This window comes from Leucoraja erinacea, chromosome 5 (genome assembly GCF_028641065.1).
Source record: "Leucoraja erinacea ecotype New England chromosome 5, Leri_hhj_1, whole genome shotgun sequence".
Classification (NCBI taxonomy): domain Eukaryota; kingdom Metazoa; phylum Chordata; class Chondrichthyes; order Rajiformes; family Rajidae; genus Leucoraja; species Leucoraja erinaceus.
The window spans coordinates 15,832,805-15,848,522 of NC_073381.1; the positions used below are offsets into that span (position 1 = coordinate 15,832,805).

Consider the following 15,718-nt stretch of genomic DNA (forward strand, 5'->3'; position numbering starts at 1 on the left):
CTGGAAGCCTGCTGGGAAGGAGATTGATTTGAAAGCTTCAAAAGATTGGATAAATGTTAGAAAGATTTAAACAAAAAGTTGCAGGGCTTTAAGAATAGTGCAGATGGGGCAGCATTAATCAGGAGGCTTTACCCATTGTGTAGGAAGGAACTGCAGATGCTGATTTACCCCGAAGATAGACACAACATTCTGGAGCGACCCTTCTTCATTCTCGACCCGAAACATCACCTATCCATTTTCGTCAGAGATGCTGCCTGACCAGCTGAGTTACTCCAGCTTTTTGTGTCTGTCTTTGGCTTTGCCTACTGTCTCTGCACAGGCAGAATGGTGACTAGCCTTGCTCCGTGTTGGAAGAACTCGTAACTTTATTGTTGGACATGAACCAGAAATATTGTTGACATCTGGCAGATGTCAACAAATTGACCAAACGTGTCTTGATGTTTAAGAAGGAACTGCAGATGCTGGAAAAATCTAAGTTGGACAAAAATGCTGGAGAAACTCAGCGGGTGAGGCAGCATCTATGGAGCGAAGGAATAGGTGACGTTTCGGGTCCAGACCCTTCTTCAGACGTGTCTGTCAACGTGTCTTGATATTCGCTGCCATGTTGGGTGAAACGGCCTCCTCTGCTCTGCGATTCAGTGAACAATTTAGTGACTTTGCCCTGCAAATCTGCATGTTGCTTTAAGGGATTGCTGTGTGCTTTAATTTTGATTCGCTCAAACTTGTTGTTGGGATCTCAATCCTGCCTCCGTGTTGCTTGGGGCTTCCTGGCATAAAGCACCAGATCTAGTCGACAGGCTGAAGCGAAAACACTCTTTGTACCTTTAGTACAGCATATTTTATTTTATTTAAATTTGTGGATTGAAGGTGAGAATGCCAATGAGAAATCAAAGCTTTTAATCTGGGCACTCCCAGCTTACATAAAGCAATCTCTCCCGCCCAAGATATCTCGCAATCCTAAAGCACGGGAGCAAGTGTTTCAATCCATATGGTCTATAAAATAAGCAAGGGATATATCAGTGGAAGATGTCAAAATGATTTTCATACAGATTAACTAAGCATTCATTTAATGGAAGCACATTTAGTGTAGATATGACTGGCTCTCCACATTTTATTTTCATCAGAGCCAGCTTTGATCGAAAAGAGGAGAAATTTATTTAAAAAAGGGCTGCTGACACTCTTAGCCGACATGAAAGCTATGTCCATGGAGTTTGAGTTTTATTTTTATTTGTTTCTTTTTAAACCTGCAGACTGGAGATGTTGCAGCAGATTGCATCCAGACTTCACTGCGACAGCTTAGCCTGCGAAGAAAAACTCATATTAGCGCGGAATTCACTCCAGTTGGTAAGTGACAGCCCGTGGAATTGCCCTGTGTATTTTGTTTCTGTGAGTAGCCAGTTTGATACGGAATGGTTTCAGGCGTGAAGCCTTTGGTCTGCAGTGTATAACTGGAGTTTTACACCCGTTAAATAAATGCACCGCTGTGTTTCAGGATGCAAAGCGATTGGAATCAGGACTTCAGTTTCAAAATGAAACAGAGGTTGCAGGATACCTGTTGGAGTCTGAAAATCTCATACGGCAACAGATTATTGATATCCAGATTCTTGTTGATGGGAAGTATTATCAGGCAGACCAGCTAATCCAAAGGTAAGACCCTGAATCACACCAGCAATACAGGGAAGGGACAATCATAAGTTCTAGGAGCAGAATTTGGCCTTACGGCCCATCAGGGTCTACTCCGCCATGCAATCTTTCCCTCTGAAACCCATTTTCTGGCCTTCTCCCCATAGCCCCTGGCACACTTACTAATCACAAATCAATACAATCGGAAACCAATTGAGTTATAAAATCAGCAATTTCTTACAGTCATAGAGTTAGACAGCACGGAAACGGGTCCTTCAGCCCAACTTGCCTGGGCTGACCAAGACCCCTCATCTACGCTAGTGCCATTTGCCCGCTTTTGGCCCATATTCCTCTAAATGTTTTCGATCCATGTACCTGTCCAAATGTCTTTTAAGTGTTGTTATAATACCTGCCTCAACTACTTCCTTTGGCAGCTCGTTCCATATACCCACCACCCTCTGTGTGAAAACGTTGCCCCTCATGTTCCAATTACATCTTTCCCCTCTCACCTTCGACCTATATCCTCTGGTTCAAAGAACACATTTTATTGTTGTGATGTATTTTTCATATTTTTTTTAATATTCTTGACTTTTGCTACCCTGATGGCTGAAATGGACTCTTCTAGTTAACAATGTGATTGTGAGCATAGACTCAGTTATAACATGGAAACCTGAAACCTAATCAGGTCGATTGATTGCAAGCGTCATTATGGCAAGTTCACGTCCTTACCCGATCAGAACTTCTCCAATGGCGGTCGCTGTCTGGGTTAGGGTCAGTGTTAGGTACAAAAGCCCAATTGATTCCCCCTGACGACCCGCTGTCCCCTGACTTTGCGTGCTGAGGCTAACTGCAGAACCCAAATCCCTACTTAATGTTGAAAAGGAGGTGGTAAAACCTCCCCTGGTTTGTGCAGCTCAGCTGCCCTTTGGGCTGCCTTTCCTTTGATACCTCTCTGAGCCTCCTGAATGTTCTGCATATTGTCCACATTTCCGAGTTCTGCACATTGCCCACGTTTCACAATGAACTGCTATTGTTCGCACCCTTGTGAACTTTGCTGACATTTTCTCATTGAAACGCGTTCCAAATTCCGATGTCGATTTCCCTCCTGCAGGGTGGCAAAACTACGCGATGAGCTGATGTTACAGAAGTCTGAATGTTCATTGGTGTACAACAAAGGACGTCCTTCGTCAGCGGATCAGACCCAGCTGATGATGGCTGGGCTGACACAGAGTCTGAACCAGAGCTTCTCCTCTGACTTCTCCCAGAGTTTGACTCCGTCCTTGACCTCCAACCTATCTCGGAGCCTGACACCAAGCCTGACCCATGGATCAACCCCAGTTCTCACGCCCAGCTTGCCGGCAACGCTGTCTTCCGGCTTAAAGCCTGTCCTGGCGCATGGGTTCATTCAAGGCTTTGTCCCCAATGTGGAGCCTGACACACTGCAGGCAGTGAAACTGATGCAAATCAGGAAGCCATTAATGCGATCGCAGTTTGTTGACCAATCCCTAACAGAGGAGGAGGTCAACATGAAGTTTCTCCAGGACCTGTTGAGCTGGGTGGAAGATATACAGGTACCTGTGCGATAAAACGTTTAACACCTGTTTTTTTCCATTTCTTTTAACTTTCTTTTCCAGCGTAGTTAATGGGCCACATCAGCCTGGCCAATTCACCAGTGGAATCTTTTCTGTACACTTATGCCCCTGTCCCACTTAGAAAACCCGGACGGAAACCTCTGGAGACTTTGCGCCCCACCCAAGATTTCCGTCTGGTTCCCGGAGGTTTTTGTCAGTCTCCCTACCTGCTTCCACTACCTGCAACCTCCGGCAACCACCTGCAACCTCCGGGAACCGCACGGAAACCTTGGGTGGGGCGCAAAGTCTCCAGAGGTTTCCGTTCAGGTTTCCTAAGTGGGACAGGGGCATTAATCGCTATTTCTTTGTCAAGAGGTAGCTTTAACTGCAAACAAGCTACTGGTCTGAAGAAGGGTCTCAACCCGAAACTTCATCCATTCCTTCTCTCCAGAGATGCTACCTGACCCGCTGAGTTACTCCAGCATTTTGTGTCTATCTTCGGTGTAAACATGCATCTGCCTTTCCTTCCTACACAAACGATTGTTCTATATGTAAACTGGAGAGCAAGTAATGTTGAAGGTGGGAGCCAATTAGTTTCAGTACGATGCTTTAAACAGGCAAAGCCAAACAGCAAAAGGACAGATTGGGTTCCAGCTCACACTAAACACTGAGGTCAGATGAGGGCATTGGGAAGAGGAGCAGGAGTTGGCCACCTGCCCCAGAGCCTGCTCCACCATTCATCAAGATCCACTGATTGATTTTTTTGCCTCTGTCCATTTTTCAGCACCATCCCCATTTGTCTTAAACCATAAATCTGCAGCTTTCAGTTCTGGATGAACATCATGACTAAGCCTCCACGGCCCTTCGGATTAGAGAATTCCAAAGTCATAGAGTCATCTCCATGGAAACAGGTCCCTGCAACTATTGTGTCTGTAATCATTGTCAATCATCCATTTACACTAAGCCTACATTAATTCTATTTTATATTCTGCCCATATTCTCATATTCACCCCACCTGCCTCATCCCCCCCTCCTCCCCCACAATGGACCCCCTCCTCCTAGACATGTGGACAATTAAAATCTACTTATTCCCTACACATCTGTTGGGCATAGCTGGGAGGTAGACTAGCTAGAGGTGGGGAATTTTGAAGACAATCTGAGTGCACTGATCGTACAGGAAATTTTGAATGAAATGATTCCAACATGAACAACAACTTCCTTTTTGAAAAACATCTAGATTGTCCTTTTCCTTTCAGCTTCACCTCCGAGCTCCCCCATGGGTGTACATTGATACTGCACCGACCTTGGTTTGTGTTGTTACAGCTGCCGTCTCCGATGAAGAGAGTCTCACCCGGAGTGGGCATCATTTGGGTGGCACAGTAGTGTGGCACTCGGTGCTGCCTCCTCTAATGGCCCATGTCGCAACACGTATAGCCTTTACATCTTCTCCCTCTGACAGTGTGGGTCTCTTCCCACATCCCAAAGATGTGCAGGTTGGGTGGTCATTGGACCATTGTAGGTGAGGCTCAGCGCACACACAAAGTGCTGGAGTAACGTAACTCAGCAAGTCAGGCAGCATCTCTGGAGATCTTGGATAGGTAACGTTCAGCATGAAGATGGGTCCCAACCTTCAAACGGCTCCTGTCCATGTTCTCCAGTGATGCTGCCTGACCCACTGAGTTATACCAGCAGTTGCATCTGCGTTCCCATTGTACTTGGCCCAGTACTATCGGGCACTGCAGGTCCAAACCTGCTCAATGCAGGTTGTCCTGCACTGTCAACCTGACCACTGTGGGCTTCCTTCAGAGCAGGTAAATGACAGGAGAATCTGGTGGGGGGGGGAGGGGGGGGGGGAGGTGATGTCCTATTGTGAAAGGAGAATGGGACATGAGATTGCTGGTGTAGACTCAAAGGCACTAATGCCTTCCTTTCTTGTCATGAGACTGTACACAAAGTCGTGATTGATTCACCAGAACTGTGAGCTTGAGCTTTGTTGATGCCGCTGACAATGTTCCTGATTGATGTTTTATTCCGGCCAAAACCAGGTGCAGCTGGATCGCGCGGAATGGGGCTCTGATTTGCCAAGCATTGAAAGTCATTTGGAAAACCACAAAAATGTTCACCGAACAATTGAAGAGTTTGAATCGAGCATCAGGGAAGCCAGAGCCGCAGAGGTAACCGTTAATAGCAAAATCATATTTCATTGTCAGAATTTTAATTTGTTTCTCTTGAAGCTAAACAGATTTGTGGGGATTTATACATGTATACCAGCTTATAGTCTACCAGCTTTTAGTCATAGCATAAGTATTGTGGGGTCTTGCTTATTGTAGCCTCATTGAAGAAGTGGGCGACACGGTGGCGCAGCAGTAGAGTTGCTGCCTAATGCCCCTGTCCCACTTAGGAAACCTGAACGGAAACCTCTGGAGACTTTGCGCCTCACCCAAGGTTTCCGTGTGGTTCCCGGAGGTTTTTGTCAGTCTTCCTACCTGCTTCCACTACCTGCAACCTCCGGCAACCACCTGCAACCTCCGGGAACCACACGGAAACCTTCGGTGGGGCGCAAAGTCTCCAGAGGTTTCCGTTCAGGTTTCCTAAGTGGGACAGGGGCATAACATCACCAGAGACCCGGGTTCGATCCTGACTACGGGTGTTGGCTGCACTGAGTTTGTACGTTCTCCCTGTGACCGTGTGGGTTTTCTCTGGGTGCTCCGGTTTCCTCCCACACTCCAAAGACATGCAGGTTTGTAGGTTCAGTCTGAAGAAGGGTTTCGGCCCGAAATGTCGCCTATTTCCTTCGCTCCATAGATGCTGCTGCACCCGCTGAGTTTCTCCAGCATTTTTGTGTACCTTCAGGTTTGTAGGTTGATTGGTTTTGGTAAAATTGTAAATTGTCCCTAGTGTGGACGGGCTGAAGGGCCTGTTTCCCCACTGTATCTCTACAGTAAAGTGGGTCCAAAGTAGAGTTTTGGGCAGAGAGAGGGAAGAGGGAATAGGACTCATTAAACAGCTGGATGAAGGAGCGTACAGCAACACAATGGGCCCACATTATTTTTCTCACTGCTTTATAGCTCGATAAACTCTTTCTAATGATGTACCAGTCTTCTGTTTTTAGTCATAGCATTTTTATCTTGAATGATGCCGAGGGCTGGTTGTTGTCAAGTATGTGAAACATTCATTGGCAGGATTAAATCTTGTTTAGTTTTGAAATTTGACAATCCCCTTACACTAATAATGTGAAGATTTCTCTTTCAACTAGGGACAAACTATTCCACCACTCGGCGAATGTTACTTTTCACATTTAACATGTAAAAAATATATATTTTAATTCTTAAAAAATGTTTACAATCCCCCGCAGTAATAATGTGAATATTTCTCTCTGAACTAGGGACAAATGACTCCACCGCTCAGCGACAGTTACTCGGAGAAGCTGAGATCTTTAGAGAGCCAGTACCGGAAGCTTTTGGTGAGACATTGTTGTCACTTCTGCCTTGACACTCGGATGAGTGCTTGAATCCAGAGTTTTAACTGTGTGCTCTTTTCATCCTTCTCGCACATGAAGGACACTTCCAGAGACCGAGCCACTCAGCTTGACAGCCTGCATAGCTTTGTGTCCAGAGCAACCACTGAGCTGATCTGGCTGAACGAGAAGGAGGAAGAGGAGGTGGCGTACGACTGGAGTGATAGGAACTCCAGCATGTTGCGAAAGAAAGACTACCACGCCGTACGTAATCCTTGTAGGCAAGACTGCCAGTTTGTAGGCTTTGTTTCTGGAAGGGGAGTCGTGGTTAGAATTTCAAAACTGCTACTCTAAAAGAAAATGTTGCCCTTCATGACTGGGAATTATTTGGAGACCAGCAGATTGCCTCAGGAGTGCAATTACTGTTGTAACGTTGGAACTATAGCAGACAGCTGGCGCAGCAAGGTGAGATGAGGTGCTGTTGGTTGATGTATAGGTGTTTGGGCTGAGCTGCCGTCAGAGTAGTGCCACTAGATCACTGATGTTCATTCCATGAGCTGGCTGGGTTTTGAAAGGGAACCTTCCAACCTACCTGTGGGGTAGACTGAGACTGAGACTGACTGACCCCTCCCTTCCCCCCCAATCTTTGCACATCCCCAATCCTTTCAATTCGTCACTTTAATTTCATGTTTCATGTATTTTGTGTTTTTATGACCGTTGGCAGATCAATTTCCCTCCTGGGATAAATAAAGTTCTATCATATCGTATTATATCGCAACGTCCTGCCAAGTTAGAAGCAAGTGTGTTCCTCTTGATTAGTGTATGAACAGTCAGCTATAAACACCCATCTCCCAATGTGGGGCCAACATGGGAGTTTTGTTTAGGAAGGAACCGCAGATGCTGGTTTAAACCGATAGACACAAAAAGCTGGAGTAACTCAGCGGGACGGGCAGCATCTCTGGAGAGAAGGAATGGGTGATGTTTTGGGTCGGGACCTGAAGTCTGAAGAAGGGTCTTGATCCGAAACGTCATCTCTTCTCTCCAGAGATGCTGCCTGCCTTGCTGAGTTACTCCTGCTTTTTGTGTCTATCTCGTTTTGTTTCCTCTGTGCTTCAGTTTGTTTTATTATAGACGATAGATGATAGACAATAGACAGTAGGTGCAGGAGGAGGCCATTTGGTCCTTCGAGCCAGCATCGCCATTCAATGTGATCATGGCTGATCATCCCCATATTATCTGAATGGTGGCCGATTAGGAAAAGGGGAGATGCAACGAGACCTGGGTGTCATGGAACACCAGTCATTGAAAGTAGGCATGCAGGTGCAGCAGGCAGTGAAGAAAGCGAATGGTATGTTGAATTGAATTGAATCCTTTATTTGTCATTCATAGCTAAAGGATTTGAGTATAGGAGCAGCGAGGTTCTACTGCAGTTGTACAGGGTCTTGGTGAGACCACACCTGGAGTATTGCATACAGTTTTGGTCTCCTAATCTGAGGAAGGACATTCTTGCCATAGAGGGAGTACAGAGTACAGAGAAGGTTCACTAGACTGATTCCTGGGATGTCAGGACTTTCATATGAATAAAGACTGGATAGACTCGGCTTGTACTCGCTAGAATTTAGAAGATTGAGGGGGGATCTTATAGAAACGTACAAAATTCTTAAGGGGTTGGACAGGCTAGATGCAGGAAGATAGTTCCTGATGTTGGGGAAGTCCAGAACAAGGGGTCACAGTTTAAGGATAAAGGGGAAATCTTTTAGGACTGAGATGAGAAAAACATTTTTTACACAGTGAGGTGAGTGGTGAATCTCTGGAATTCTCTGCCACAGAATGTAGTTGAGGCCAGTTCATTGGCTATATTTTAGAGGGAATTAGGTGTGGCCCTTGGGGCTAAAGGGATCAGGGGGTAAGGAGAGAAGGCAGGTACAGGATACTGAGTTGGATGATCAGCCATGATCATATTGAATGGCGGTGCAGGCTCGAAGGGCCGAATGGCCTACTCCTGCACCTGTATGTTTCTATATTGTCCTGACAAGATTGACTTTATTGTCTTCACCATGACAGGAACTGATGCGAGAACTGGAAGACAAAGACGTTCTGATGAGGTCTGTGCAGGAAATGGCAGATAAGCTGCTCTATCACCGGCACCCTGCTCGGTCGACCATTGAGGTAAGTAAGTGTTGGCTGGGATTCAGCCAGCCTGCTCGCGCTGCTCCGCTTGGTCTTGGTCACAGGTGAGCCTGGAGTTCAGCTCTTGTGTTTTCTCTCCCCAGGCTTTCAAAGCCGCCATGCAGACCCAATGGAGCTGGATCCTGCAGCTCTGCTCCTGTGTCGAGAGACATCTGAAAGAAAACGCCACCTATTTTGAGGTAAGTGTCCGGGCGGATCCTTCCCGCCAGCAGAGGCCAGGATAGCCGTGCGCTGCCTCTCTCATCACACTCCCTTTCTGTTGCCTCCTCTAGTTTTACAATGATGCCAAAGAATCCATGGACTACTTGAGGAACCTGCAGGAGACCATCAAGAGGAAGTACAATGGTGACAAATCCAGCAGCCTGGTGAGGCTGGAGGATCTGGTTCAGGATTCCATGGTGAGGCCCAAACTGATGCAAGCAGCACCAACAGCGTAGCCAGACGGGAAATACAGGGATTTGAGGGTCCTTTTCACAATGGCAGGCAGTGACTAGTGGGGTACAAGCTCAGTACTGGGACCCCCAGCTATTTACAATATATATTAGATCTGGATGAGGGAATTGAAGGCAATGTCAAGTTTTTGCGGATGACACTAAGCTGGGGGGCAGTGTTAGCTGTGAGGGGATGCTAGGAGACTGCAAGGTGACTTGGATAGGCTGGGTGAATGGGCAAATGTTTGGCAGATGCAGTATAATGTGGATAAATTTGAGGTTATCCATTTTGGTGGCAAAAACGGGAAAGCAGACTATTATCTAAATGGTGGCCGATTGGGAAAGGGGGAGATGCACCTAATTTCTATGTTTCTATAACAGGGAGATTGGGGGGGTGCCATGGTGGCACAGCAGGAGAGTTGCTGCCTTATACCGGGGGTTCAATCCTGACTACGGGTGGTGTCTGTACGGAGATTGGACATTCTCCGCGGGACAGCGTGGGTTTTCTCTGGGTGTTCCGGTTTTCTCTCGCACTCCAAAGGCGTACAGGTTTATAGGTTAATTGGCCTCAGTAAATTTGTAAATTGTCAATGGTGCTTAGGATAGTGTTAATGCGCAGGGATGATCACAGGTCGGCGCGGACTCGGTGGGCCGAACGGCCTGTTTACGCGCTGTATCTCTAAACTAAACTAAATTAAACAACCAACAAAGATTGCTTCTTCGTTAGATCCGGAACGTCATGTTTAATGAAGTGAACTCTGGAGTGCATGAATTCTCTGGGGTGGAACCCCCTCCAAGACAGATGTGAAGCTCACCGTTTACCTGTTTTTAAAAAAATGTTAAATGGTCAGCTTGACATAGATTACAAGACCTACACCAAACCCAAACCAATTAGGAGCAGATGAGGGCATTCTATCCAAATTGTGATCCCAGCTACCAAGACAGATGTGTACAGCAATTCGTTCTTCCCCCGCACAATTAAAGCATGGAATAATCTCCACCCAACTATAGTTACCCAACCAGATGCAACTACATTTAAGGTAGCTCTTTCTTCCCAATAACCCTTTCTGGCTTAAGTCCTCCCTCCACCACCTCCAGTTTAAATTCCATTTGGAACCAAGAACCAATATACATTGTACAAGTATATGTGAGGTCCAGAGTTTTTGGAGCCCTGTTGACATAGATAATGACGAGCTGTCTTTTGGGCTGTACAGTGGTACAGCTGGTAGAGCTGCTGCCTCACTGCGCCAGATACCCAGGTTCGATCCTGACCTTGGGTGCTGTCTCCGTGAGAGTGTGGGTTTCCTCAGGATACTCTGGATTCCTCTCGCATCCCAAAGCCATTCGGCTTTGTCTGTTGAAAGGCCGCTGTGAATTGCCCCTAATGTGTAGTGAGTGGATGCAACAGTGGGATAACATAGAACTAATATGAACCGGTCGACGGTCAGCATGGACTCGGTGGGCCGAATGGCCTGGTGCCTTGCTGTATTTTTCAATCAATCAAACTGTACCTTGTAAGGTACACAAAAAAGCTGGAGAAACTCAGCGGGTGCAGCAGCATCTATGGAGCGAAGGAAATAGGCAACGTTTCGAGCCGAAACCCTTCTTCAGACTCAGCGGGTGCAGCAGCATCTATGGAGCGAAGGAAATAGGCAACGTTTCGGCCCAAAACGTTGCCTATTTCCTTCGCTCCATAGATGCTGCTGCACCCGCTGAGTTTCTCCAGGTTTTTTGTGTACCTTCGATTCTCCAGCATCTGCAGTTCCTTCTTGAAAACTGTACCTTGTCACTGGTAATACACGAGGGACAAGCCTTCTGATGGAGCTCATGGTTTGGAATTTAAGGTTCTGATGGTACAAATTGTTGAATCTGCATGAAACATGACATCTGTGCAGGCTGGATGAATTGAGAGGCAGTCTTGTGAGTTTCATCTGTTAAAATCAAGTCAACTTGTCTGAAATAAAGGCAGTGCAATCGTGAAAGAACTTCACTCCTCCTCTGCTTTAATGGATTATTTTGTGTATTTTAGGATGAGAAAGAACAGCTGCTTCAGTACAAGAGTAACGTAGCAAGTCTCATGAGTCGGGCAAAGACAATTGTGCAGCTGAAGCCCAGGAATCATGAAAATCCCATCCGGATCTCCATCCCCATCAAAGCCATCTGCGACTACAAACAAATCGAGGTTAGAAAATTAGGCGACTTTCTGCCTCAGCAGCCACCTTCAACCTTACAGTATATTCATCTGAAATACCTGGTTAATTCTGGCCTATTATTGTCCCCCGTTTTGTCTGCTCTATTGGTGTCGTCACCTACCTGGGTTCACGGCTCTGACATTCTCACCGTAAACCTTTCCAACTCTCATTCCTCATTTAGAATAACTTTGAAAAATATGCCTATTTAACCGGCTACGCACCCCAATTCCTCCTAATGTCTCATTGTGTGGCATAAGGGCCTGTCCCACGAGCATGCGACTCCATGCGGCAAGCGCAAGCGCGACTGTCCCACGAGCATGCGACTCCATGCGGCAAGCGCAACCTAACGTGGTCGCTTGAGCCGTTCGGCCTCGCGGGGCCGGTCCAACTTCGATCGCCGGAGCCATATGGAGTTGTGCAGAGCTGGTCCCGACATCGCGCAGGGCTCCGAAAAAATGACCGTGTTCAAAAATTCCGCGCGGCAACGGCCTGCCGGCCCGCAGCCGCCTCGACGCCGTTCGCACCGCCTCGACGGGCGTGCGCAGCATCTCGACACCGTACGCAGCGTCTTGACGCCGTACGTCAAGCGCAAACTTCCCGTGGACTTCGCCCGAACTTCACGTCACTCACTCGACCTCCGCGCGGCCCCCGGTTCCGGTTTGGCCGCGCTTGCCGCATGCAGGTCGCATGCTCGTGGGACAGGCCCTTAAGTTCAAACATCACCTGGTAATTACTGCCACTCAGCACCAAGGGCCGTGGTTTGTGGCAACATTCACGCCTTCTCCCATCTGTGGTGTGAGTTTGCACAAGTCCTCCACTAATTCTCTCTTATTTGAACAGATAACTATTTACAAGGAAGATGAATGTTTGTTGGAAAACAACTCGCACCGAGCCAAGTGGAAGGTCATCAGCCCCACTGGGAACGAGGCCATGGTCCCGTCCGTTTGCTTTTTGGTTCCACCGCCAAATAAAGAGGCCGTCGAGATGGCAAGCCGGTAAGGAGAGGCCTGTTGTTTTCACATTACAATCAAATGTCTCTAGAAACATAGAAACATAGAAATTAGGTGCGGAGTAGGCCATTCGGCCCTTCGAGCCTGCACCGCCATTCAATATGATCATGGCTGATCATCCAACTCAGTATCCCGTACCTGCCTTCTCTCCATACCCCAATTCCCCTCCACAAGGGCCACATCTAACTCCCTCTTAAATATAGCCAATGAACTGGCCTCAACTACCCTCTGTGGCAGAGAGTTCCAGAGATTCACCCCTCTCTGTGTGAAAAAGGTTCTTCTCATCTCGGTTTTAAAGGATTTCCCCCTTATCCTTAAGCTGTGACCCCTTGTCCTGGACTTCCCTAACATCGGGAACAATCTTCCTGCATCTAGCCTGTCCAACCCCTTAAGAATTTTGTAAGTTTCTATAAGATCCCCTCTCAATCTCCTAAATTCTAGAGAGTATAAACCAAGTCTATCCAGTCTTTCTTCATAAGACAGTCCTGCCATCCCAGGAATCAGTCTGGTGAACCTTCTCTGCACTCCCTCTATGGCAATAATGTCCTTCCTCAGATTTGGAGATCAAATCTGTACGCAATACTCCAGGTCGTCTCACCAAGACCCTGTACAACTGCAGTAGAACCTCCCTGCTCCTATACTCAAATCCTTTTGCAATGAAAGCTAACATACCATTCGTTTCTGTATGTTAACTTTCACAAAAGGATTTGAGTATAGGAGCAGGGAGGTTCTCTAGCTCACAGGGCACAGATTAGGAAACTCCCTTCTTAATCATTCCTGTCACGCAGTGACTGGGCTTGTTTTACAGCAGCAACCATTCCTCGTTTACTGGAGAAATCAGTCCGCTTTTATCAGGAGGGTGCTGCAATTGTGTGTGGGGGGGGGGGGGGATGGAGGGAGGTGATTTTCAAGTCGATTCTGTCAACTGTTTGCTGTAGTGCACAGTTGTAGACCCTGTTTGCTGAATAAAAGATGGTTTACTTGACCTCCCATAGGTTCCCCTCTTCCCCTCTCCCCAAACCAACCTACTCCCCAGTCATTGCCAGACACGATGCTGGAAGAAGCACCATTCCCTCCATCGGGGTACTCCACCTAGCTGGAGAAGCATGGAAGATAGAAGAGGCAACGGTGCATTTGGCCTTTTAGCGGGTGTCCCATGTGGACAAATTTAGTGGCTGCATTTGTTATTCATGGGAGAGAGAGCATGGCTTTAAAATGGAGATTTGAGACACGCCGCCTTACTGGCACTGACACTCCACAAATTGCCATTTACGGAAGGCTTGCCTTGGGGCCGCTCAAACCTGTTTGCAGAGTTGTTCCCTTTTAAACTGAAAATCTAGGCCCTCCAGCCTGAAGGCAAGATACAAGATACAAGATACATTTAATTGTCATTTGGACCCCTTGAGGTCCAAACGAAATGCCGTTTCTGCAGCCATACATTACAAACAAATAGACCCAAGACACAACATAATTAACATAAACATCCATCACATTGATGTGATGGAAGGCCAAATAAACTTATCTCTCCACTTCTTCCCCCCCCCCCCCCCCCCCCCCCCCCCCCGATGTCAGAGTCAAAGTCAAAGGCTGCTATACGGTTGAGCAGAGATGAATCTGCGAAATTCATTGCCACAGGTGATTGTGGAGGCCAAGCCATTGGGTATTTTTAAAATGGAAATTGCTAGGTTCTTGATTAATGTGAAATATTATGGGGCAAAGGTAGGAATATGAGGCTGAGAGGGAAAAAATAGATCGGCCATGATCGAATGGTGGAGCAGACTCGATGGACTGAATGGCCTAACTGCTCATATATCTTCTGATCGTATTGCTCCAGGCTTGGAGTTCTCTCCTAGATCCTGAGGTCAATATTTATCCCACCAACATGGATCATGTAGTTGTTATCACAGTAGTAATTATCAAGGAAGAAGGGTCTTGACCCGAAATGTTACCCATTCCTTCTCTCCAGAGATGCTGCCTGTCCCGCCCGCTGGGTTACTCCAACATTTTGTGTGTATCACAGTAGTATATCTGGTTTTGCTGCGCGTATGTGGCTATTGTGTCCCCTTCAATGGGGAATCCTCTTCAAAAATGTTTCCTTATACAAAGGCCTCTGACAAGACTTGAGACTCATACGAATCCCAGGTTCTTGCTGAGTTAGAAACCACTGCTAGTGTTTACATGGGAATGGGGGGCCACCATGTGGTCTGACGAGGAACTGACCCAAACCACAAACATTCAGAGAAGTCCCTATCACTGTTTGGCTGGGCATGCTGATAATCGTGATGTTCGCTTTCCCTTATGTGGTGTCTGTATCGGCGTGGTACAGGGGCGTTTTCATGCTTCACATAATGCAGCACCATTTGCAAACTTTCCATTAAAAAGGGAACAAAGCCAAGATACTTTTGAAGTCTTTGACTATCTGCATGGGGAATCTGTTTTTCACACTGAAATCCCTTCATAGGCAGTAGTGACCTGAATCACTAATCTGCCTTGTTATTGTAGTGGGTTGGGGGAAGTTCAGTTATCAATTACATCGCACCAGGCAGATCCAGCCTTGCTATGACATCCCATCTATAACACGATTCTCCTGATAACACAGCTCTCCTTAGTCACTTCACTGATGCGAAACCCAGTGTGACAGGTGAGTGGTGGTCTGAAATATTGGTTCAAACACACTGAAAGGTGCTTTTATGGTCAATGCACCAGAACAATGTATCCAAAACTACTTTGACGTTGAGACTCAGTTGCTGGTAGAGGAGTTCACTCCCACAAGTGCGTTCGCATTCCTAGTCGGAATTAATTAAATTACTCTCAATTGCAAAATGGCATGATAAGTGAACCTCCCCTTTTTTTTCTTCTCCTAGGATTGAGCAACTGTATCAGAATGTCCTGGCTCTCTGGCATCAGTCCCACATTAACATGAAGAGCATCGTGTCCTGGCACTACCTGATGAATGAAATCTCCACCATCCGAGCCTGGAACGTTGCCTCGGTAAATACTTCATGAAGTGTGACACGGATTCCCCTTTGCTCCATTCTTTGTTGTGTTCGGGGAGTCCAGAACCAGGGGCCACAGTTTAAGAATAAGGAGTAAACCATTTAGAACGGAGACGAGAAAACACTTTTTCTCACAGAGAGTTGTGAGTCTATGGAATTCTCTGCCTCAGAGGAAGGTGAAGGCAGGTTCTCTGGATGCTTTCAAGAGAGAGCTAGATAGGGCTCTTAAAAATAGCAGAGTCATGGGG

The 15,718-nt window shown here is 46.9% G+C and overlaps 1 protein-coding gene across 1 annotated transcript in view; it reads left to right on the forward strand.

The window, feature by feature from the left end:
- The window catches only part of LOC129696942 (dystonin-like), a 529,669-nt gene that overhangs the window by 253,149 nt on the left and 260,802 nt on the right, over positions 1–15,718 (forward strand). The window contains 12 exon segments of the mRNA XM_055635073.1: positions 1,251–1,344; positions 1,493–1,647; positions 2,735–3,194; positions 5,240–5,368; positions 6,580–6,657; positions 6,754–6,915; positions 8,716–8,820; positions 8,925–9,020; positions 9,114–9,239; positions 11,302–11,454; positions 12,305–12,459; positions 15,339–15,465. Coding sequence (XP_055491048.1) covers positions 1,251–1,344; positions 1,493–1,647; positions 2,735–3,194; positions 5,240–5,368; positions 6,580–6,657; positions 6,754–6,915; positions 8,716–8,820; positions 8,925–9,020; positions 9,114–9,239; positions 11,302–11,454; positions 12,305–12,459; positions 15,339–15,465 — 1,840 coding nt within the window.